Source organism: Harpia harpyja, chromosome Z (assembly GCF_026419915.1).
Source record: "Harpia harpyja isolate bHarHar1 chromosome Z, bHarHar1 primary haplotype, whole genome shotgun sequence".
In the NCBI taxonomy this organism is placed as follows: domain Eukaryota; kingdom Metazoa; phylum Chordata; class Aves; order Accipitriformes; family Accipitridae; genus Harpia; species Harpia harpyja.
In genome coordinates, this window is record NC_068969.1 from 81018821 (window position 1) to 81045244 (window position 26424).

Here is a 26424-nt window from a genome sequence, read left to right on the forward strand (position 1 = left end):
ACTCACATAAGATTCAAACACTCAGTTATTCCCTTAGGAGCCCAGGTGTGATGTCCTGATGTCACCCAGTAAGACGGTATAAGAACCAGGAAGTTCACACAATGCATCAAAATTTCGTATAAGCTAGGTCCATTTGCAATTGCAGGCTTCAACCAGGCTGGCTGACATCAACTTGAAAAATTACATTGGCTTGCAAAAAATAATAATAAAAAAAGTTGTAACTCATGAGCATTTGCAAACTCATTTCCAAGACATAGAATTCTAATGACTTCCAGAAAGCATCCTGCAGTCATGAGAAAAATCCTGGAAAGCACAGAGCCCAAAAGCATAACAAAGCCCTACGGGACTACACAAAGAGCATGCAGACTACTTCAGCCAAAATAAGGAAGTATATAACAGCTGTCCATATGCGGGCAATTATTTTGGAATAGTTATTTTACTGTGCAAAAGCACAATATGAAATATACCCCACCCATTGTGCACACAAGCTCTTGTAGGCTCACCAGTGTTTATTGCTTCCCATATTCCTCTTCAAAAGCTTTTGTTTGTTTGAGTCCACAATTTAGAGTATTTTCTATATCTCACTTGCCAAGCCAGCATCTATTTCCTCTTGAGGGTTTTAGACTGGCATGGAGACTTAACACTGAGAAGTATTCAGAGAAAGAACATGAAGTTATTTTGTCCAAACTTAGACAAAGAGAAGATGAAAAGGGGTGTCTTAAGGCAAGCTTACAAAAGCTATCAGAAGGTGCTTCTTTAACAAGTCTGCCTTCTGGAGTTGGCTTTGTACTTTCAAGGTACATTTACTATCATGTGTGACACACCTGACAAAAGAATCTTGAGATTAATTTATTTATCTAAAGACACAAAAATTCTGTCTTATCAGTCCTCTCAAGAGGCAGTTTGAAAACATATACAAGAAAAAAAAAACCTAGTTCACATTTCCTCGGTGTATAATGAATATTGCCACCATTTAGACAGTATAGGATTCCTACTCCAGCAGAGTACAACTGCTCTGTCTTGCACACTTTTTCTATAGCAGCACAATATGTCAATGCATACTTTGCTGAAGAGAACTTTCTGTCAACAATCAGTGTTTCATTGGCATTAATGTGCAGTAAAAGACAACGAAGCATGACTCAATTAAACCACCAAATACTGCATTTAAATAACATTAACCCCTGACATTTTAAAAGAACTGTGCAGAATTTTAGCTGCATGACTCTCGTTAAGGTCAGTGCTTTAATATATACAGCTTCCCACCCTAAACGTCTGACATACATAAACTTGTATCGGTAAGCCAATTGAGAATGAAGCCTGAAACCAGGATTTATCTTCTACTGCAAACATTGCAACCAAGATTTCTCCCATGCTATTGTTTATGGGAACAAATTTTAGCAACCTTCACAGGGCATAGAGGTAGGAAAGGATTTCATATTTAATTCCTAATTCCCTTGGGATTTTTTGATGATATCTACCTTGTGAACTGAGGAAATTATTTTAAAAAGATTTTTCTTCAGTAAAATTCTCAAATGCCGTCTGAAGATCACAGGATGGAGTATAGCTTTGGGTCTCTCCCCATGTGTGCCAGAAGAGTCCCATGCGTTATAAAGACTTTATGTATGAAGTCACAATGGTCTGGCAAATCAACACAGCATACAAATTTACTGAAACTCTTGCCTGATTCATACAAAAGTTGCCACCACTTAGACCAGTGCTGCTATGCATCTGTGCCAGATTCTTACACCTCACAGCATTTTCCCTGTAAAGCGTAAAAGGTGTATGCCTTACTTAACAGACTACTGTTCACAAGTACACAGTCTATGATGATTGTTGCCAGGACTTTTAGGACCACATCACTCCTGTGAACTAAACCATTCAAGTATCTATGAGTCAACAGTTAGTGGGGCTGCTATACGGGTTAGCTGTGTATCACGCAAAAAGGAATGTAAATACATATTAAATATAATTAGCATTGTTGTTTTCATTTTGAACAAGCTCCCTGCTACCATTATGCAGTGGGAGATTAAAAAGTCTGTTTATCATGAAAAAGAAAGGATACTTACACAAAAATGATCACAATACTTGTGCTTAAAGTAAATCCAATGTTCTTCATTTTTTAATTGATGACTTTCATTGAATTAGTCAAAACAAAATCCAACAACTTCTGAAGTTTTAATCAGGCACAGTAGAGCCATGAGAAGGCAATCTAATACCAGTAATGATTATTAGCTTATGAAGGGACAGGAAGTATGGTAAAGTAGAAGTGGTAAACAAAGAACTAAAGAAAAATTATTCAGTGGATCTTCCTACCTCCTGCTGAGCATTCCTTGGAAACAATTTAGTTTTCAGACACTTCCTCATATTTTATTTGTCCTTGTCAATTTATTCATCAGTCAGTGGACACCAGGAACAGCAGACAAAGGTTCGGTTTCATGTGCATTGCTGAATAACTGGTTCGTAAAGTAAGAACCTTTTTTTTTTTTAACATTAGCATCAAACTACAATATATAAAATTACATAAATTGCACAAAATCCCTACATGATGCTCACCATGACAGTGATCAGACCTACATTAGCATGACAAAGAGCACGTCACCTTCCATCTTCCATTGATATTGGAGGACAATTTGCAGAGACCTAACAGAAAACCAAGTTTACATCTGTAAAATTGAAGTCACAGTAGAGGCAGAGAACTTATCAGAGAATGTAATTATATCAGTTTTAATCCCCAAACACTGTACATAAAGGGCTTAAGTAATTTAGTTTTAATATATGTAAGGATCACTGTAGATTTCACTGTATTAGGTGAATATTCAGCAAAGAGGAAAGAAGACACTTGAATACATTCCAAATAAATACTGAGGTACACTTTTGGGCCATACAGAGAGCATGATGTGAAATGATTGTCCAAAAATGATCAGATTTGAAGACCAAAATGAAGCCAAGTTAGGCAAAATCTAGTATGTTCATGCTGGGCAAGATGAAAGTTGAAAAGATAGGAAAGAATCTCCTAAAAGATTCATTTTGTGAGTTTGGATTTCAAGGCCAATCAACAAAAGGATGGAAAGAGAAACATTCAGTAAGCTTGGTGTTCATTGCCAGCAATGGAAGAAAGGTGCTCTTCACATAAAGACTTGTTCCAAGCTGCGGCACTGCCAAGGGCTTCTTGGGTTTTATTCACTAGAGAATAACCAAACAACAACAAAAAACATCAGGAGAAAAATGCTACTAAAGCAATTTTCTATTTCAAAAGAGTTTAAATAATTTTTAGAAGCTAAGGTATACCACTGAACATGCAGATATATTGAAAATTTAAAGCCTTGGAAAACCTTTCAAGTATAGGATGACAGCAATATGATCAGATGCTGTTGTAAGTGATCAAATGATCAAACTGACCTAACTGACAAACAGGATATATAAAATACTGCATTTCACTTAGCAGTGTTTGGGAATTTTGAGAGCCCTTTACTCAGCAAAATGGCCCACTGTTGAGTAAGGAAATATGGACTAGATACACGGACAGTAAGTCAGTTTCAAAACTGAACTGGTGGGCTCAAAGAGTTGTGATCAGTGGCACAAAGTCCACCTGGAGGCCAGTCACTAGTGGTGTACCCCAGGGGTCAATACTGGGGCCCATACTTTTTAATAATGACCTGGACAATGGGACCCAGTGCACACTCCACAAGTTTGCTGATAATACAAAGCAGGGAGAAGTGGTTGATAGACCAGAAGTGTTTGCTGCCATCCAGCGGGTCTTTGACAGGCTAGAGAAATAGGCTGACAGGAACTTCATTAAGTTCAAAAAGAGAAAAGAAAGCTCTCTGCCTGGGGTGGAATAACCTCATGCACCAGGACAGACTGGGGGACCAAGACTGACTGGGGACCAACTGGCTGAGGAGCAGCTTGGCAGAAAAGTACCTGGAGGGCTCACAGGCTCCATGTTGACCGCAAGGCAGCAATGTGCCCTTGCGGCAAAGCAGGCCAACAGGCCAAATGCCTCCTCGGGCTGCATCAGGCAGACAGCTGCCAGCAGGTCGAAGGAGGTGATCTTTCCCCTCTATTCAGCACTGGCGATGACGTATCTGGAGTACTGGCTTGTACTCTGTTTGTGTGGCAAGGTTTTGGTAGTGGGGGAGGTGTTACAGGGGTGGCTCCTGTAAGAAGCTGCTGGAAGCTTCCCCGGCTCCAAGTCAGACCCACCTCTGGCCCAGGCCGAGCCCATCAGCGGCGGTGGTAGTGCCTCTGGGAGAACAGATTTAAGATGGGGAACCTGCAGTGAGTAGGGGGATCGGAATGTGAGAGGAACCCCTCTGCAGGCACCGAGGTCAGTGCAGAAGGAGGGGGAGGAGATGCTCCAGGCACTGGAGCAGAGATTCCCCTGCAGCCCGTGGGGAAGACCATGGTGAGGCAGGCTGTCCCCCTGCAGTCCATGGAGGTCCACGGTGGAGCAGATATCCGCCTGCAGCCCATGGAGGACTCCACACCAGAGCAGGTGGATGCCCAAAGGAGGCTGTGACCCTGTGGGAAGCCCACACTGGAGCAGGTTCCTGGCAGGACCTGCAGATCTGTGGAGAGAGGAGCCCACGGAGTAGGTTTTCTGGCAGGACTTGTGACCCCGTGGGGGACCCACACTGGAGCAGTCTGTTCCTGAAGGACTGCACCCCATGGAAGGGACCCATGCTGGAGCAGTTCGTGAAGAACCGCAGCCCATGAGAAGGACCCACACTGGAGAAGTTCATGGAGGACTGTCTCCCATGGGAGGGACCCCACGCTGGAGTAGGGGAAGAGTGAGGAGTCCTCCCCGTGAAGAAGGAGCGGCAGAGACAACATGTGATGATGAACTGAACGCAACCCCCATTCCCTGTCCCGCTGTGCCACTCAGGGGGGAGGAGGTGGAAAAAATCTGGACTAAAGTTAAGCCCAGGAAGAAGGCGGGGGGGGGGGAGCAGAAGTATTTTAAGATTTTGTTTTATTTCTCATTACCCTAGTCTGATTTGACTGGTGGTAAACTAAACTAATTTCCCCAAGTCGAATCTGTTTTGCCCTTGACAGTAACTGGTGCATGATCTCTCCCTGTCCTTATCTCAACCCACGAACTTTTCCTTTTATTTTCTCTCCTCTGTCCAACTGAGGTGGGGGAGTGACAGAGCTGCTTTGGTGGGCACCTGGTGTCCAGCCAGGGTCAACCCACCACATGGCTCCAGTCCTGAGCTCCCTAGTACAAGAGAGACAAGGACATACTGGATTGAGTCCAGTGAAGGGCCACAAGGATGACTGACAAAATGATTGGAGCATCTGTCACACAAGGAGAGGCTGAGAGAGCTGTGAATTTTTTAGCCTGTAGAAGACAAGGCTCAGAGAGATCTTATCGTGTGTAAATACCTGCAAAATAAAGAAGATGGAGCCACACTATTCCCTGTGGAGCCTAGTGACAGGACAAGAGGCAATGGGCACAAACTGAAACACATGGAATTCCATTTAAATATAAGAAAAAAAACACCTTTACTCTGAGTGTGATTGAACACTGGAACAGGCTGTCAAGAGAGACTCCATCCTTGCAGATATACAAATCCAACTGGACGTGATGCTCAGCAACCTGTTGCAGCTGACTGTGTTCTGAGCAGGGGCGCTGGACTACATGGCCTCCAGAGGTGCCTTCCAACCTCAGCTGCCCTGGGTTAATTTGGTAAAGGTATCCAAGCAATGGAAGAGACTCCCATAATCCTATTTCAAACTTTACTGGCAGTAAAGCTTGTGCTGAATTTGCAAACACGTGCGGGAGACAGGGGGAGCCGAAAAGCCCTTCTGTACTACTGGTGCAGTAGGAATTGCTTACAGTATGTGGAGTGATAATACAGTCAGCCCAATAACCACATGCTTTGCTGAGATGTATACACACACATCTGCACACAGACACACACACAATTTGTACTAACAGCTGTAAAACTTCCCTTTGCAGGGAAGAAATCATATATTTCATAATTTCTTTTCAGAGATGAGTTGCTTGGTGGGAAAATAAATTATTATGAACTTTGGGACTGATCAAAAGGCAGATCTGTGACCAATTATTTGTTGTGCCACATTCAAAAAATGTGGGGAATATTCTAGCCCCACCAAACATGGGCTTTCTTCTAAGGAAAGTGGTTGGTTGTTCTCATGGAGCAGTGCTGATGATGGAGCTGAGATTATCCAAGTGGAAGCAGTCCTCTTGAAATCCCAGGCCCAAACCATGAAAAGCTCTGAAAGTAAGGATCAAGGTCTCAAGCTCTGCTATTTTCAAAGCAAGCCAGAGAGAGCAGATGGTATAAAACAGTCAGGATGCTCTTTTGGCAGCTACTGTTACTGAAATGTGTTGCCACATTTTACACAAGCATTATTTTTATTGTGTCCCCCAAAAAGGGAAAGAAATGCTTTGGTGGGATCATCTGTAAACCGCTAACACAGGATCTTGCCAGCTGGATTTCTTCTATTCATTTGGAGCTTGTCACAAATTTCAATTTATCAGATGCCTGGAAAAGCAACACAGGAATATTAGACTAATGATGATCCATTTGGTTTACTACTCAACAACTTCTTCACAATATGAGAAAGAGGAGCTTTCCTTTACAAATGGGACATCTGACATCCAAACAAAAGATATTTCAAAGTCTCTTCAAAGTAGATGGGTTTAAGAAAAATAGTCTGTAACTTGCAGTTGGTCAACATTTAAACAGAGTAAATGAGGTAGATGTCCTCCTTCCAACGAAAACATACAAGCTAGTTCTTGTGAGAAATGATAGCTCATTAGATTATTCCTATTAACTACACTCAGTTTGCCATTGCTATGGCCCCTGTGAAATCACATGAACCTATGCTTGAAGCAGTGACTGGAGGAACTGGAGGAGATCAGTCCTAGTCTCAATAAGATACAGATTTCAGACGGGAATTCTTCCGTTTCTACATGCACATAGGTGGGAAAGGGACAAATATGCTGCAAAGTTTCTTCAGTAGTTTGAGGGCATGTAGCAAAGAATAGGCACTTTCTCAAACTATAGAGTACCATGAGAATATATTCTAAAAAGTAAAGTGCATACATGCTCTTATGCATAGTTGAAAGAAAAATGCTCAGTAGAATATATTCTTTCATTCTTCATACAAATATAACAGATCTTTGACATTTTATTTGGGAGAGCAGAATACAGTACTTGCAGTGCCTTTACCAGGAACAGTCACTGTCAGGAAAGAGGGGAGCCAAGACTTTTGGAGGGAAACTAAACTTCTTTCTTCAGTATTCAAGACTAAATACATCATCGTAAAGAAAAGGAGTGTTCTTCCTCTATCAGCCAACTCTTACATGTGAGAGTTCTGCAGGATTTATTATTGTTTTTACATGGCTCCATATTAGTATACATACACACATGCCCAGCATGGCTGTGAGCAATGGACTTGCACAATAGGGGGATACCTGAAAGCTTGAAGCTATCTTGGATTAAAGTTTTTCTGTTGTAAATTTAAGATTTATTTTAGTTTTTCTGGTACCTGAAAACAAGGGTATTTGGAAGACTTTGGTCATTGTAAATGGTGTATTATCTATGCAAATATTGTTTTCCGACCAAAATGGAATTTCAGTAGTAGTTGTGAGGCTTTAAAATCAAATCCTACATTTGACATATTAGAAGAAATTACAAATTCCATAATGCATAATATTATTTTTCTAATGTATCACTGGCCCATAATGAGAAACAATCTATTATATAGATTTTGCATTCAATCTTTTTGTCAAAAACTACATAGCACACCAAAAGTTAATAGCACTGGGGAGTTCAGTGATTAATATGAAAACAAATGGTATATTACAAATTTTCTTTTGTTCTTCATTCACAACGATGAAACTGCTAGGATTTAACCTTTAAGGGTTAAAGAGTTTAATCAATGTCAATGTCTGATCTTCTGAAGGCGATAAAGAACAGTCTGTCTAGCGATACCCAACAGAACATCACTTTGTCAAGCCACAAAGCACCCAAAAGCTTGTCAAGTAAGTTACCAGAAACCTCTTTGTGGTTAGAACTCAGCTCCTTCCTGCTTGACCTATTATTTGATATTTGACCACTTGGTTGCAAGACACTTGCTCTTTCCAGCTGAAATGTCACTGGGGCATCTTGTCAGCTCCCCGACATCTCGGCCTGACATACAATTTTACTTTTGTGTGCTACAAGGCAGAAAATGCAGGGCAATGGCCTTGCTTTAAATTCTGTCAGCATCAAAGATGGGCGTCACTCTTGGGTCCTACCAACAACAACAAAAAAGGAGTCTATTTGAAGGTCAAAACAGCCATTACTTTAAAGTCTTTCAGCTTAAACTAAATATATTACCTGCAACACTGGTTTGGGAACTGTCCTTATAAAGTACATAAACATATCATCAGAAAACCTCCCTGCACAATTGTTCTTCTTTCTTATGAAATGCAGACTTGATAAAAGGGTGAGTTTTCAGCGCCTGCAGGGACCAGATTCAGCAGTTAACTTAACTTGTTCAAATAGGCAAGTGGTATCATGTAGCTTTACAAGGAGCAACCTGACCTTCTCACATTGACCAGCAGTGACATTATTGTGCAGGAAGAGAAGCAGTCACATCATTTCTGTTTTGCACAACCTGCTTAAAGTTTGCAACTAAATGCTTGTCTTCAGTTGAGCTGACAAGAGAAAAGAGGGGGCTCAGTGAACCATGGCAGGGCTGCCATGAAATGACAGGAATCATTGGCATACATTTCAAATAGCTCTCTCAATCCTATTAAAGTATTGCAGTCCTGCTTTAAAATAGACAAGTATGAAACAACTTTGATAGATAGAGACTAAAATGGCTTATTGATTTTTTTTTTTTAAGACTGAGGAAAATTACCCAAAATGTGTCATTCTTTAACATTTAAAAATATACTACATAAAAAACGAACAACTGCAATAAATAAAAGTTAAAAAAAATAACTCTTTCGGTATGCAAAGAATGAGAAGTGCAGAGATGTGAACATACGAATGCACATTTTCATAAAAATGTAAAATTAATGTCAAAAATACATACGCTGAACTACAATTCAAAGGTAGCAACAAAATTGCACTTTAATTGCATCATTTTACATTAATGCAATTTTTTCCTTCTAAAAGATTATTGATACAAAGAACCTGAAAATCCATTTTCCATTGTTCTTTTGGGACTGGATGTGACATTCAGGCTGAAGGAATAGACTGAAGACTGAGAACTGGCTCTATTGTGCATAAAACTGCAGGATGTGTCAGGTTCATCTCGCAATGCCAAAAAATCTGGGATACAGCTCTGCTCAGGCTGAATTCCTAGCTTGAAGCCATGGTGATGTTTGAACTCCCTCTTGATTCCTGGAGTAAAATAAAGTAATAATAAAAAACAAAACAAAAAAGAAACTACATTTACTGTTAAACAGGCAAGAAAAATAATTCCATTATGCCTTTCACAAAAGTATGCATATGAAGTATTTGCAAGTGTTTGCTTCTTGTTTCAATCACTTATTTAAAATATATGGTACCTGAATATACATATTAATCTTTAATAAGCAGGAACAAAGGACATTAGCTAGAGTATTCTGCATGAGTAAGTGCTAGGAAACAATAGCCTACTTTATTTGAAGTGCTACAAATACTTACAGAAAACTTTTACCCCTCTTCATAATAATTTTTAGGGTGTGTTTTTTTAATCAAGTAAACAAACTTACTCTACAGTCTCCCTGTCACTGTATTAGGAAAAATTATGCCATGCTAACCATGGAAGGTATTCAATTATTTTTAAACATATTTTACCATCAATTGAAATCCAACACTTAACACTCTTCAAATGTTAGCCTGTTAGAAGATGGCCAGAGAATTTACACTGAATGTATGTTGATGGGCAACATGATTCATATTTCAATGAGTCTCGACATTCAGTCAAACAGTTATAAAGGTTAGACCAGTTAAAATTCAACATTAAATAACTTCCAGCACCAAAACATTGTGCATCCTACTTTGAAAGATTATGGGTAATATCAATGTATCAGCATTAATAATTTTTAAAATGCTAAACAAAGACACTCTGTATTCTCTTAAATATCCATAACAATAAACAAACTTAAGAAAACACAATGCCATATTGCTCTTCTGCCCTTTACCAAGGTATTTTACCCAATGCACTATATAGCTGTGGAAATAACAATCAATTATTTCATCAGGTCATAAAATATGTGAAAACTTCACATGCAAAGTATAATTACAGAAAAGACAAAAGTTAAGATACTGAAAGACTGTTACGGTATATTTGAAGGTTTTAAACACTCTCTTCGGCATTTCAGGAAGAGTATATGTGCATATATAAGCACACACACACAGAGGCAGAAATGCATATATACAGAGGCACAGATTCCAATATACATACTCAAAGATATCCAGACAGAGGCAGAACAGTGTGTGTATATTCATATTTCAACAAATCCAGACTCAATTGTATGTATAAAGACACATTCATGAAAGATTCCCCTTTCCTCTGTTACTATCGCTGGAGAAAAATCGATGGTTGCCTCTAACACCTACTTCAACAGTTCCCTTTGATATGGACTCTTTTGATTTCCTGATTCACCACAAGCCATATTGCAGCTACTGTAAACAGCTAGGTTATGTTAGACCTTCATTAAGAACCCATACAGTAGCAAATTTAGACGACTACTTCAAGTTTATAGTTAAAATGAGGTAGTGCCTTGAGTTTTTCTAAACTATGGTGGTGATGAGGATGAGATAACCAGCAGAACTGGTAAGTATGATCTGTAACACTCTAGCTTTTCAGTCCTTCTGGGCTAAATGCTATGCATAATGGGAACCACTAAAAAGCCAAAGCACAAACAAGGTTTTCTGCATGTGTACCAGCACATCTGAAACAAGATCTCAATGAAGGCATCCACTTATTACACCAATTAACAGTCTGTTATTTGTACACTTTAATCAGCTGACCACATAGCCAAAATTCTCTCTAAAATGAGTCATTCATAAAAAAATATTATGACAATATTGAAATATGCAAATAACTTGTGATGTTCTAAAAACAATTCTGTGTGTAAAGAAATGGAATCAGTAAGATATAAGCTATAAACAGGTTTCACTCTGGATAACAAATATTGAAGACAAATTTAAACATATTAGTTTGTACTGCTTTCAACATCTCAAATAATCAGCATATCACAATGAGTAAAAATCACATGCTACAATTACACTCTCATAATACTCCTTTTCCAGATGTAGGGAGGGTTTTTTTGAAGAATATGGCATCAAAATCCCAGTAAGGAGATAAGAAATCCTATTTCCTTGGAGAGTTGAAAAAAAAAAATGTCTGAAACTTAATGATTGGCAGCAAGTCAATAGACTATGTTACAGTAAAAGCTTCACTGTTGGGGGAAAAAAGCTCTGTTTTAGTTAATCCTGTGCTGTACTTCTTACAAAGAACAGAATACTATTCATTGAATAGAAGGGAAATCAGATCTAATAGCAATGTGATTGATGTAAAAAAAAAAATCTTGGCTGTTACTCATAAGAACTGTTTTGATCCAATATCATTATATACACTCATGATGAATAAGAAAATAGGATTCTATAGGTTAGAAGAAAAAATACTCAGAACTGTTATAACACTCATTGTTTGAACACATACCTGTACGCAGGAATTTTAAAGGCAGTTGTAATTTCCCCAACAGACTTGTTTCAACATTATTGTATTTAGACACCTTTCTAAAACATGTTTTAAATTGACAAACTCAAATGACTGTGCCAGAGATGTGATGATAATCGATCATATAAATATGCATTTAGGTAATTTTTAAAAGAGGAATTATGTATCTTAAATAAGGTGTCTGTTCAGGTAAATCTTTAGCATAGCACTTTTTTTTACCCGATAAGCTGTAAATGATTCCATCTAAACTGTTACACTTCATCAGGTAAATAGATATTTAGGACACAATATATCTAGCAAAAATATGCTTTCAAAATATTTATGTAGTATAGTAATTGGTTATGTCCTTCAGTCATTTTTCAAAGTTTGATAGCCTAACTTTATAAAACATGTTTTCCCAAAGACAAAAACATGGAAGGTTAGTCTACATTATGGACTAATTGTGTTCTAAACTATAGTTAATTCAAGCAATTTTTTAGTATTAGACACGGAAAAAGATTTCTAAAATAATTCTTCTCTACAGCTTTTCTTCTGTGACTAACCTATGATCACATTTAGGATCTAGTTTACAGGTTGTCTCATGTTACATGAGCTGTTTTACCAAAGTTAAAACTGATTTATAGTGGGTTGCTTTATTATTTATGATATTGTGAGGCAATACTATAATATCATCATGTATTACATCCTTATATCTGCTTTTATGGCAATGTCAGCCTACTCAAAAGCATCATGTTGTGATCAAAGACACCCCATTTTGCTTTTATGTATCAATACCTGTGGAATAATATGCACAGTGAGACACTTTGAATTAGAAGACTGTGCATGTGTTATGACAGTGGTGCAAACAGATAACTACATAAAGAAATTCATTGTTAGAAGTATACTGTTTATCTTCAATGGTAGGAGTAAAATCTATAACCAGAGCTGAAGCTACAAATCAGTCAGAATGGTTTCAGCCTTCAAAGTCTACATAAGGATAATTTTACTGGACCACAATTTTCACTGTAATACCACACTACAACTTTTCAGTTGCCCTCTACTATTTGTATGTTACAAAAATAACTCCTTCCAATTTTGGCATTTCCCACCACTAATTTTAGTCACTTTAAACTGCTTTCAAATACTCAATTTCAAAACACAGTAGCCCAAACTTCCCTTCCACTTTCTTATTACATGTAACATTCTATATTATTAAAAAATCAGAATAATAAAAAGTGGTAAGGCTTTTGTCAGTTAAGGCTTCTGCATTGTGAATAACAAGCTTTTATATATGGCTTTGACTGAGGTAAGAAAGTAATGAAACTGCCTAGAATCAGAACAGAAAATGACCGCGTAAGGGATGAAATAAAAGGGCAGAAAGAATAATAACACTGAAGTTACAACATAATACAAAGACTCAGTTATCGGTGTTCCCTGTGTGATGATGCAGATGCAGTAAATAATAAGTTCAGTGTTTTATCTCAAGGTAAATTAAAGACAATCATTGAATTACAAGGCCAAAGAGTGATCTGGAAATCACCAGATTACAGGACACTTAGGTGTGTGAGGGTGCCTGACAGCAAACAGAAGCGCAGAGGGAGGAGCAAGCTGTAGTTTCTTCTGAATTCCAGCAACCTCTAAAATCTCTGGAAAGCCTGTAGCACAGTCCCTCAAGAGTAGGAAGAAACGTAAGGTGAGCACAGATGCAGAGAGTGATGGAGGGAAAGTGGGAAACAGTCGATGTATTTCTCCACAATTGATTTCCAATACTGATTCCTCTCACCCCAACTCTAGAACATGCATATACACAGTAATACCAGTAGACAGCAAATCAAATGGCCAATAATGTTCTTTTCAGCTTCTCCCACCTATGTTATCATTGTAGCTTGCATCATTTCACTGTAGCAACAGCAATTCCAGTAAGAGTTAAAGAAACAACCACTGCATTTGATAACCATTTTGCAGGACTTATGTGGAAAACCTATTTCCCTATAGAGAAAGATGCACGTTTTCAGATCATTCACAGCCTCCTTCGTAGACTGCTATTTCCAAAACTGAGTTGCCTTTTCCCAGACAATGCCAATGGACTTTGAGTATGCTGCTCGTTCTTTTGCTGTTAAAAGTAGCTCCAAGAGCCATTTCTCACTCTCAGTGAAATAAATAAAATATCAGAAGCTGGTGCTTAAAATGGGAAGTATTACTAGTGGGTGTCAGCGCAATACAGTGGTAGTTAACAAACTTCTTCAAAGCAGGAATGTAAGATGGCCAAAACTGCAAAGTTTGCTTCCCATGTCAATGATTTTGCAATTCTGTATGCTTAGGCAGTAGGAGTAAATTGGTGCTCTGACACAAAGTAGGAAAACGGTAACATTCGGTATAAATTTTAATTGTCAGCACTCCTGCCTGGATTCTGCAAACAATTTGCTATCAGCGAATAATTCAATGGGCTGCCAACTCATTACATATTAAGTCAGAAAGGTAGACACACAACACACTTTGGGTGCTGGCAGCCAACAATACTAATGGCTTTTTTCATTATCAAAGAATTCCCTCTTCCACTTTCAGGAGTTTTTAAACAGACATATGAGTCTGAAATATCTGGAAATAATTTTTTTTTCTGCTTTGCTAATGCCTTAGCATTAATGCCTTCAGTGAAATCACAATCTAGAGGCTGTATTCTTGTTTTATTCAAACATACTTAAACCTGGTATGTTTGAAGAACACACAGGACTGGATGGATTATCACATCAGATGAACACCTTATCTTCAATGTTTGGCTTAAAGACAAATAATTTGTTTTTGCATTGCTAATTTTGATTATTTCTAAATACTTTGGCCAAAATCCACCATACAGCCTACATAGTAAGTTTCTCTTCCAGATGCTTCATTGGAATACACACGGAAGTCTCCCATTTTCAGGTCAAATTCTCTGCACTACACTAGTAATACCAAAATATTAGGCAAACTATGCAGTGCACTATTCTCATGGTGAAATGAGCAGTCTGTACTGATTTCAATCCAGGTTTCCAAATTCTTTAGTACTTTTTGCCCATGCTGCCTACCACCATCTTTCCACTTTTATTTATTTATTTTTAATCCAATTAGCTAACCCAAATGGCTATTGGTTTAACTTGTGCTGCATGTTGCAAAGATCATTGAAAGGTACACTATGCTCTTACTAAACTGTTGTGACACCTCTCTGTGTTTCGCATCAGTGTATCACATTGTTGCTATCTTTAACTGATGCTCCTCTTGCTTCCAAGAAAGCCTTTCCTGCTGTGTGAGTTTTTCCACAGCTTTTCATTGCCTCAGATCAGTATTCCTCTCTCTCTTGGTTCCCCCTCAGCTCTTCACTTCTTTCTAGCAAGAAGAGGAGAAGGTGACTACAACCAGAGACTAAAACACTCACAACACCATGCTGATGCACAAGCGGCTCATGAAGTGGTCCTCCCCACTTAGCCTTTTCTTCTGCCAGTGCTAGTGGGAAAACAGTCCCTACCCAACTAGTTAAAGTGTCAAACTTCATATTCTCTTGAGAAATATATTCAGTCATCAGCTGAATTCCTAGACAGTGTGACTGTCTGACGTAAGCCTTCAAAGTTCCGTCTGAGTTGCATGTATACTGCCGCTCTAGCAGAAAAAGGAAAAAAGTGTATTTACATTCATTTTGCCAAACATTAGCATCTTCTGTCCAATCATTTGAATGCAGAAGTGTTAGGAGAAAACAGCTTAGAGAACAAGGGTTGACACATACAGTGTGAAATCTTAAGGTGCTTGAATGCAATGAGGGAGAAAGTGAGACAGAACCACATTTCATCTCCCTAACTGTGCTATAGTCCACATGAACTTTGTGACAGGTCTCTGTCTCTCAGCCACACTTCACTACCTTCTGCTGACATTCAGCTGTCAAACAGCAACCCTTTACCATGCCCCTAACATGCTCTACAGCTTCACCCAATTAACTCGCTTTCACTTGACATTGCAGCAAAAAGCTTCATAATAGGTGGTCAAGGTGCATGGTGTCTGCTTGCCCTCTAACTGCTCACGCACAGCAAAATGCTTAGCTACCTTTCCTTTTGTCTGTTTGCTCCGAACCGGTGCAACTACAATTTAGGCATTCTGCTACTACACAGGACAAGGACAGCAGACCTTTGCCAGTGGTGCGTTAATCTATCTTTTACCAAAGACTGATTTTAATGCAGAATCCTAGAGCTAATCATCATGAACATTTTGGAAAAAAAGATTCTGTGAAATACTTCAATCACTTTATAATTAATAAAGATATCCTGTATCAGCAATATGGATGCAAGGGGGAAAGAGGAAAAAAGTAATTATTTCTAACAGTAACATTTAACAACATAAAGGAGAAAGCTCTAGGAACAATGAAATTGTCTTTTATGATTCAGCTTTCTTGCATTAAAAAATCTTTAGGCATTCAGGAGATTAATTTTTGCTATGCATTTCTGCCAAATATGCAATATTTTTGAGGAATAATATTCAGAAATATAAATTTATGTAGCTAACAAAACAAATGAACTATTAAAAAAATGGAAATCAACATTTTAGGATTGTCCTGACAGCTTATATAAAAACGAGAACAAACATGGAACTCACTGTTACTTTGCAGACAGATGCCTTGAGAATACTCCAGTTTGCTCACTACTTCTCTCAGGTATATTTGTATTAAATATGTGGAGTAGGTCAGAAAAGGTCCTTAAAAATCCAATATGCAATAAGTACTGATGATGTTCAAGCACTCTTTGCTGAAGAGGCATGCTGCTAACCAAGGGTGGAACAGTCTGGATGAGCACTGGTGTCTGGACAGTGGAATTAGGAGTCGCTGTAGCAAATGCCTTCTGGCGACCTTATGGGTTTCAACTACCAGAACTCCAGCAATGCAAGACTCAAAAGACTATCCAGCTTTTTCAGGTTCTGGTGTGTTACAAGTTCAGGTAAGTTATGCTTTCCCAGCGTATCTACAGGGACAAGTCCTCTTGAAGTTCTCTCTAAAAACCATTGAAAGGGCATTTTTTCACAAAATAAATCTGATTTTCATAAAGAGAAGCAGACATCCGGTTTGTGGAAAGTGCAAGCTCAAAAGAAGCCATAAGCATGAAGGAAGAAAAACAAAAAGGAAATATATTGATTGAGGTGTAAAGCAGACACCTCACTCGACAGGAATTTATGGCAAGGACATAGAACCAACTTATCTTTATGAAAGGTGGTGAAAAGAAGCAAGTCATAAGGACTTGGAACTCGCACACCTCTGGCAGAGGTTGCTGATGCAAAAATGGCTAGTTTTGCAGCAATGAAAAAAAATGTAGCGAACATCTCACTCAGATTTCAAGAAGGAAAATGGTATTACTCAGACTTAAAATGAAGTGCCACGGACACACAAGGCCTCTTAGTGGAGAATATTATTGCAGATCTCTCCAAAAACCTTTAGGTGAGCAAAAAGTGATTTCAGTCCACTTGGTTGTGAGAATATAATCTGGTGTTCATAATCCTGAAGTGCGAATGGAAATGCTGATATCATGAATTGACAGCCTTTAGCATCCCCTAACAAACAGCAGATTGATGTTAGCTCTTAGGAGACAACAGAATTAGGATCATAAACTGGATACAGACATGGTTTATGCAACTTATCTGCACCTATTTGAAAAACAGACTGATTGTAATCTGTTATCCAAAATACAGACAAATGCTTGCATGCTGATAAGAACATCTGCATTTGCGTTAGGCTACAGGCTAGTCTAAATATCAGTTCATCTAAATAAGTGTATTAAACTGAGTAGCCTCTTAAAAAGATACTCTAATTATAGCGCAAAAAATGACTGACTTATACCACATGCTTAGAAGTGGTATAGAACTTTTACTAGTCAACTTCATTTTCTCAAAATGAATGTTAATTATTAAAATCATCAAAGTATTAGAAGGACAAAGGGTTCCACCCTTTTAGCACTGGCCAGTGTAGTGTACATTTTCTGGACTGTCCACTGCAGATGTGTAGCCTGCTATCTCCCAGCCAAAATCCTGATAAAGGCTCTGTCCCCCTCCCCCATAAATTAGCTTAGAGAAAGATTCACAAGAGGTACATTTGGCTCCCTGTAGGTTTGGGATAGTTTTCAAACTTCTGTTTGCTTATCCAAACCAAGCATGTTCATTCACCCCCAGTAAAACTTAGTTGAAGTAACTTCAGGAGGGAGTTACTCCTTCTCCCATAAATTGCATGCAATATCTGAAGCAGTATATATTAAATAGATTTGTAAAGGGTATTTTTATAACAGTAATGGTCATGGAAAACAGTTGGCTTTCCGGCAGTATTGCTTATAAAATATCAGTTGATATCTGAATAGCCTAAAAAAAAATATTTTAGGCTCAATTTCAGTTGATGGCTAACATGTAGGTCTTTTGTAAATGCAAGATCCAAATTACACTAACTGGGCAAGGAATCAAGCTTATCAGTTATAAACAACTTGAGTGTGGGTGAGCTAGGTTTACTGTCTCTATTGGGTTTGGCCAAATTTATATATACATTTATACTTCAGACTGAAATTAAATAAAAAAATCTAATAATTACTTCAGCAGAACTTTTTATACTTACTAGATTTCTGAGCACAATTTGCCTGTAAGAACTACTCTTAGGTCAGGTACTAGGTCATTACTTTCTGTAAGGCTGAACATGCAGTTCAAGTGAGTCCACTAGGCAAATGGAACTGTTATTTCCTGCACACCAATCATATTTTATGTGAATCCTTTCATATATATATGCCAATTGTGTGTTTGTGTGTTCTGAAAGCACAGAAGAGTTAAAACAAACAAACAAAAACCCCAAAACCAGAACCACCACCACATACAACACTACAAACTTTCATCAGGCATGTAAAATTTTTATCGGAAGAGTCAAGAAGAACATAGAAGGAGACTTGGAGAGAGGTTTCTTCAGCTTTTTGGTTTTGGAAAAACAAGAAAGCTGTAACACAACTTTAAAAAATCATTTTACACAGGGAGGTTTCAGTAACTTGGTGTGCCTTGTACATTCCAGAATAATACCTTAAATTCCTTTATTCAGAGCTCCCAATTAGATTATGCTAAAAAATCTCTTAAAGTGTAGTAAACTTCAGTAAGTTATTAAATTAAACTAGAAATTCCTAAAGCAATGGCATGTTTTGACATGCACAAATTAAAATGAAACTGGATGACTTTAAGTGTCAGGAAGCTTTGCAAAGTCCTGGTTAAGTTATAATACATGCTCAGGCTCCCAAAAGAGTGCAATTCATTTACTTGACCCTGTGAAAGAAAATTTGATGTCACACTGAGTCTGAAAGACTAACTGGTCCCTGACCATAAGTGTATAACCACCACATGAGCTGATCCTTTTGTGATCAAATGAGACCCTTGGTACTCAACAAAAGCTGAAAAAATAGTGAATTATTTAATTATTGTGGGTCTGGCCTCCAAGGGCTTTCTTTGTCAAATTACCTGCAACACCTAGATAGGACAAAAGGCTTTCAAAATATTGGTGAACATACAAATTTAAGAGAGGCAATTATTGAAATGTCAGCTTTGCAGTGACATTTACTGAGTGAACTATGGGTTTATGGGCCAATTTCAGTTGATCCAAAAGATCCAAAAGTGTGGTGTCTTAAAGCAACATGGCTTTAAAGGTTCCACGGGTCCCTCTCTAAAAAGCTGTAGGAATTGAATCTGTTAAACTATCTGAAAAGCATGAAATGGAATCATTGCATGTCACTTTGCTTTCCTAATATAATCACATGTGGCAGGGAAACTCTGCTGGTGATTAACCACACTATTCTTGCCTATATTTTTAGTAAATTTTATTACTTACTATGCATTTTAAAGGTATCCTACTTTCCATTAAAAAACCAAAAAGTCAATTGATTGCTTAACAAAGAGGGTCCTTCCTTTCCAAAAGGCAGCATTTCTGAAACATTTAAGTCAACAAAAAACCCAAATTCTTGTAAAATGGGAAAGACATAGTTTAAGAAGCACATTTGTTTCTAAATCTCTTTCTTTAACTGAACTGTCACACAAACTGAAGAAAACAGAAGTTATTTGAAAAATCAAGATTATTATCACGATAACTTCCTTTTAGCTGACAATCAATCTCTTTACCCTACTGTGTACTCATTTCACATTTCTTTGTGAAATTGTAAACAATGAATTTTGTAAAACTTGTTCAAGTACTAGTTTATTCAACAGGCCAAACTGCTTCAGGGATCCCAGTCTCTGGAGCAAACAGGTCCTTACTATGATCAACTGGAAAAACTGTGCCTTCACTACATAATGTGGGTTTCACAGACTTCCACGAAAAGTTTTTATACCTAACTTAAAACCAACAACAATAAATAAATAAATAAATGTTGCGTAAATATTAAACAGTGTGACTTAAATATGTAAAACCCAATAAAAATAAACATTAAGATGTAACTTGCTGACTGCATGCCCTTAAATCATGTCAACATTACAGGAATAAAATTAGGAGTTAAGAACAGTGTTATGCTTCATGCCCTAACTTTGAATTTCCTGTCTTTTTATCTCTGCAAGTCATACTCTCTAATATATTTTAAAGGGGTTTTTTTTCATTTCTCGCATTAACTTTTATGCTTACAGTACAAAATGTAAGCAATCAGGCAATGGAATTAGGTAAACACATGTATTTCTACAAAAACACATCACCCTACTGCAAAAATGTCACAGAAAGGAATGCAAAGGTTTGTTCTTTTTTCCCCAGTTGAAAAGGATGCAAACATGCACAATTGAAGGAGAAGGCAGGGGGAATGAGCAAACCAATAGAAAAACAATCTGATTTTATAAATTCCAGAAAGGCACAAAGTATGCTATGGTTTACAGCTACCCCTCTTCATCGCTCTCATTATCTCCCTTTGGCCTGCGGAAGATCCACTCCTCCTCCACTTGGACTACCGAGGTGAGGTCTGACAGCTGAGAAATCTGCTGTGGGATCAGGGGTGGAGATGATACCCAGCCTTGTGCTCCCATGACCTTACTTCCAGTCAGCATACCAGAAGCAGAGACTAAGAGGAGATACAGCATCAGAGACAGTTGTCTCCTGTGGAGGAAAGTTTGCCGGCTAGCTGGCACTGAATTCTCTGGTGGTGGGGCATCGGTTGTCTCCCTGCCATCCAGAGGGAAACATAAACCTCTAAACATGAGATTTTGTTTTACAAACACTTACAGTACATCTTTTGAGGGGAATACTTACTTCCCCACTTTTTTAAATATAGTTTTATGCTTAAACAGATTCTCCAGCACCAATCCAGTTAAATGTCAGCACAAATTTCTTTTTTTTTTTAAAAGGGTGCATGTAGCATTGTCCATGCTACATTGTAAGTGGGGGCATGCTGCACATATATGCATTTCTGAGGCTGGCTAAGAAAGAGGCAGACTCCTGGAAACACTGCCCTAGGTCTTATTCTCTTTTTTCCCTGAGAACTGGACAGTAAGCTAGTGGCACAAAGTAAACATGAAACACCACAAAAGACAACAAAAATCCTTCCACCTATCATCCCAGTCTATTGAATTGCAACTCATATGTAGCATCTATACATCTTGAACTATTTATCAAAGCTAATGCCTGAAGATCAGCACTGAATTTTCTCCTTATAAACAGTGTGTTACATACTTAGCTTGAAACACAAAACCAAACAGGTGTCAGAACAAGAAAATAATTATTCACAACAGTACACCTTATAGGATCTACATTTAAAATGTCAAGAAAATATCAGGAAGATGACAATCTGGATTGCATGGATTCCTTCGCCATTTAAATATCTGAGCTAGACTCATTCAGGCACAGCTATGCTTTAATCCCCTCTAAAAATTTCTCAGAGAATTCAGAGTCTCAGAACAAACAGACGTTCCCTTTATGTTTAACCCACAGTTTAGGAGGGAATAATAGAAGCTTCCCAGCTCTCTTTCTTGAAATAACTTCTTCAAAAGGGAGGAGGAAGCACCTTCTGGCCTGAGTAAAAGTCCTTGAGTCTGGAAAGAAGTGAATTTGTCTGCCTTTGTAGAGAATATTCCTTTTCTTCTATAAAGCCAGTAAAATTATGTCCTCGGCTCTATTCTTTTGTAAAAACTTTTTCCCAGGGTTAAATGTCCTGGTCTATAATACCCAGTTCTCAAAATAACAGCCTGTCTAGCACGCCCAATACTTTTATTTCTATTGCAGTATTAGTGGTATACGTAATAATATAGAAAAGTTTCTTTTAATTTGATGTGCTGAAAATGTCACTTTGAGAGGTGTGGGAAGAAGGCAAAAGAAACAGGGGTGTGTAGAAAACAGGAAGTAAACATATGCGGCTGGTGAATCAAACTCATTGCATATTACCAATGAAACACATTTTGAAAGACCACTGCAAAGACATCTATCTAATAAGGAATATGGCATCACATGGCTGTCTCCTGCCTCACAGTTGCCCTCCACAGCAACTGAGGCCCTTCTGAAACATTCAGGTTCAGAAACCCCATGTAGCATTTTGCAAAGAAAATAAGAGACTAGCTCGTTCCAGTATTTCACCTTCAAAAAGTGAACAAAATGAAGTGTAGGCATTCACTTCCTTTTTCTCTGTTAATCCGCTGCAGGCAGAGAATGAATGCATGATGATTTTTTACAGGGCAAACCTGAACCTACCCCTTAGACTTGTTTCCTTATCCAAATCATTAGTTTCTCTAAGTCAATTTCCAATTAGTTGCTCTGGGAGGTACAATTGTTGCACTGGCCTGAGCATTTAGGATAAGAGATGAATGCAGCTTCAGGTTCCAAGTGTCTTGTTTTCAGTCCTGGGAACTGAGGACCCTTGTTTGTGAGCTGGTAGTTCCAGTACCTCACTAGAAACACATTTCTAATGCCATAGAAATGCAAACCATGAAGGAAAAAAAGGAAAGATTAGCTTCCTGAAAACATGACCCTCCTTTTTTGTGACTCAGCCAAAGACTTGAAAGATTTGTTTTGTGCTTAACATCGGAACAAACCTGCGGTCATTTAGGAACTTCATGGTTTCCATTAAACGGCACAGCATGGACATTTGGAATTTCATGGCAACTGTGAAGTGAGAATGTAGATCTTGCTTTTCCAAAGCACTGGCCTCTGCCGAGAGCTAACACCCACACACATTCACTCACATTCCTAAGGCAATTCATGTCATTAAAGAGACTTTAAGAACAGACAAAACAAAGCAAAAAAAAACCCAACAAACCATCCCACTTAAACCTCTTTCTTAAGCACCTGAAAGCAAAATACAAGTGGAAATGTAATGTTTATGTGCAGTGAAGGCATTGTGTCCATCTACAGTGTTTACAGCATTAACTCCGCAACTACACTGAAAAGCTGAAGTATTGGAAACCTCCTAATTACCCAAACATTTACCTCTCTGCAGGTGTAAATACATGGGCCTAATAAGCCTTCCCACTGTGAAAGCAGTTACTTAAATTATATTAAAATATTAAAAACTATTTAATGAGCTTTTTTCCCCTAAAGTAAATTGAGTGTGTGCCTTAACCTGCTTCAGGCAAAGGAAGTTTCAAACATATTGGTTTTGAAACTAGCCATTATTTCCCATGTTGCAAAAACAGCAATTTTATTTCCCAACAGCAAATGAAACTGTCAGGAAAATTTAGATGCAATAAAATTGGGTGGTTAAACCAACATGCTGGATTTGGAATAAAACTGAATTAAAGGAATTAAAATTAAGCATTATGTCAGTCAAACTTTATAAAAACTATTTGAAATGGTGGGGGGGGATGTTGGTGGTTTTGGGTTTTTTTTTTTTGCGAAAGTTAGGTTTTGGACTTGGTGAAGTTCACCCGTAACTACCCATTTTATGTCCATCAACAGTGTCACATTTGAAATTTGCGCAATGAAAAATATTTTGCATAAAAAGTGTTGCTTCTGGCAACATTTCTGCCTAAATAAAAAGTTGTCAGGCACTGTGTGACTTTAGTGGTACAGAGTTTTAAAATGGTGGCTTCAGTCCAAGGCTAGCTAATAACGGCTGACATGCACTGGAATCTTGAGGCCTAAATCAACATTGTTTTCACAGCTGTAATTAAGCCACCTAATCAGAAGCACATTTTGACGGGACAGTTTCTGGAAGCCAGACATTACAATTTCTTATGCCTGGAGCGCAGTGGCTCATGAGAGGTCCTCATTTAATTTCAGGGTTTTTTTTTTAAAAAAAAGGCTGTAAAATGAAAAGACTATAAAAAAGCAGTGTACGGCTGTTGAAATGAAGCAGGCCTATGTGTTCATGCCTTGACCAACCCTGCATCCCACCCTCCTTCGGCTCTCTGCCGAGTCCCCAGCTCTCAAGTGGCAGCTGCACACAGTGAGATTAAGGGCTTCTGCCAAAGTCAACAGATGAGCTGGTCTGAACTGGCTCTCTGTGTGTTCTGATTGTAAATTGTGCTGGTGATGATTAGAGAACTCTAACACAGGATGTCGACTCTTAAAACTGTCCAGAGAAAATAATTTTTTTTTTTTTTAAGTTCAGGAAATTTTTTTAAACTTCTTTTGTGGCTTGGTACATAGTGTTGTGTCTATAACTTTCAGATGATTCAAACATGAATTCACACAAATTAAGTAACTATATTATTAAAAAAATACACCGTTACTTGCTCACAGCACGATCCTTCATTTGGGGATGTTTATGTAGCAGTGTTGCTGCTGAATGCAATTCTCTGACTAGTACACTCCAGCAGTCTTGCGCTTCTACCACCTGCCAGTGGAAGATACCCCTAAAATTCAGACTATCAACTAGTTTAGTTGTGTGACTACCACTTCAGAACGTTGTCATATCTGAAACAGCTAAACTGCCTTGCTGTTTTTCTGGAGCACATCTACATTAGTAACTTTAACATAAACTTTCAACCCCAGAGGCCATTGTAAAACTATCAATATGAAGGCACCAGTCACTGGGGTCTGATTACATTTAGTTCTGCATTTTAATTACATACGGATTCTATTAACTGAACCTTTTGCCTTATAGGCAACATTTTAATCAAATTACTACAATTTTCAAATATGTCACAATAGTCCGACAAGTTAAAAGTTCACATACCTAGAATATTGAGTATCAAAAAATTTTTGCATAGAAAAGGAAGTATTCTTTACAAAATAGCAAATGTGTTGTTGGATTACTGTAACTGTTTTTTAACACCTTGCCCTGAGTTACATAATGTGATTTATAATATTGGTTTCATATTTTTTTTTATTGGCACTACATAATAAGCAAAAAGTTTAAACTACATGATTTATACTATTTAGTTACAACTATTACTTCTGTAAGCAACACCACATGACAAGGTGAGCATTTGCACTTGGATACCTGCATTCCTTAGCTATGCATTATGGTTGGCAAGTGACGCCAAATTGCTTAAAATCAGGTAAGAAATGCAAGTATTTCAGTAAAAAAATAGTTTCTGGAAGATATTACTGCTTTGTGGACTCTGCCTGATAAAAGACTTCAAGCTTAGTAAATATTACGAATACAGTTTTCTATTTTTGCCTATACTGATACTTCCACTCTTTCATGTCTATTATCATCTCAACAGTTGGGATATTCTCCTTGTGGGCCTGTCAGATTTTTTTTTACTATCACTTTAAGAACATTCATATGTTTCACAGTAAATTATTTGAGGTCCATATCTTAGTGAATTCTGTCCTAGACTATTTCCAACAAAACACTGCAAGACAGAGGGTAACAATAAAAATAACAAGTCTAATTATTTTTTGCAAAGCAAATTAAGAACTAGTATCTCCAAATCTTTCACAAAACCAGTTCAATTCCAAATCTTGCAAAAAATCTTTTCAGTTCAACTGTGCATCAGGCTAGCATGAAGTAGTGGAAAAGCCAAGCAAAGCTTTCATCCAGGACCTATCTGCTTCTTGCAACATCTGGGAAGAATTCCCCCAGCTACATCAGTCATTCCATGTCCTAACACAAGAGATATGGCTCTGGCCCCTGAAAGACACTCTCTTGACATTTAACACGACACCGATGGAGTGAGTGCCTTTCTCCTACGCAGCAAGTGAAAAGACAAAGAGGTTTTTTTCTTTCTCTCCAGTTCTATCCTCATAATTCTAAATGTAAGACACTGCATCCCTGTTAGATGCAGGTCTCAGCCTTGAAACGCAGATTGAACTGGTGACAAGGAAACAAAGGATATGGGGGAAAGACATGTAAACCCACTGCCCTGACCAGCCTGGCCAAGTAGGAAGAAACTGTCAGTGGTGTAAACTACTAAGTTTGAATTCTAAATATTTCTTTTCTCTCTCCTCTCCATGAGCGGGGTTCAAGTAGATCATGAAAACTGCGAGCTGACTGCTCTGAGTAGGAAGAAAAGTGTACATTTTTCTTAATGCGATTCTTCAAGACAAAAATATGAGAGCGTACGTCAATTACTAGCATCTCAACAATAAATATGGATTTTTCACACATAAGATCATTCTACTTGCTTCTCTCACCTTACCAAAACCTACAATTCCTGTATTTTCAGTGATATCACTAGGCATTTTCAGACAAAGGACAGACACAGCCACAACTGTGAGGAAAAAAAAAATAAAGATGATGCAAAGCCACATAAAGCAATGAGTGATTTCATTTTCAGCCCCATTTAGGAGAAGCATCCAAAGACAACAGTTGTTTTCATGGTTAGTCAGAGAACTCTGCTCTTCTTACAAACCTTTACTTCACCGCTCTCACCCAT

The 26424-nt window shown here is 38.1% G+C and overlaps 1 protein-coding gene across 5 annotated transcripts in view; it reads right to left on the reverse strand.

The window, feature by feature from the left end:
- Positions 1-7143: 7143 nt before the first annotated feature.
- Positions 7144-26424, reverse strand: part of CCDC171 (coiled-coil domain containing 171) — a 155406-nt gene continuing 136125 nt past the window's right edge. For all 5 annotated transcript variants that reach the window (XM_052776450.1, XM_052776451.1, XM_052776448.1 and 2 more), the window contains one exon: positions 7144-9368. Coding sequence is in view for 2 of the 5 variants with exons in the window: in XM_052776448.1 (XP_052632408.1) it covers positions 9327-9368 (42 nt within the window). In the remaining 3 variants the exon portion in view is untranslated. The remainder of the gene's footprint in view (positions 9369-26424) is intronic.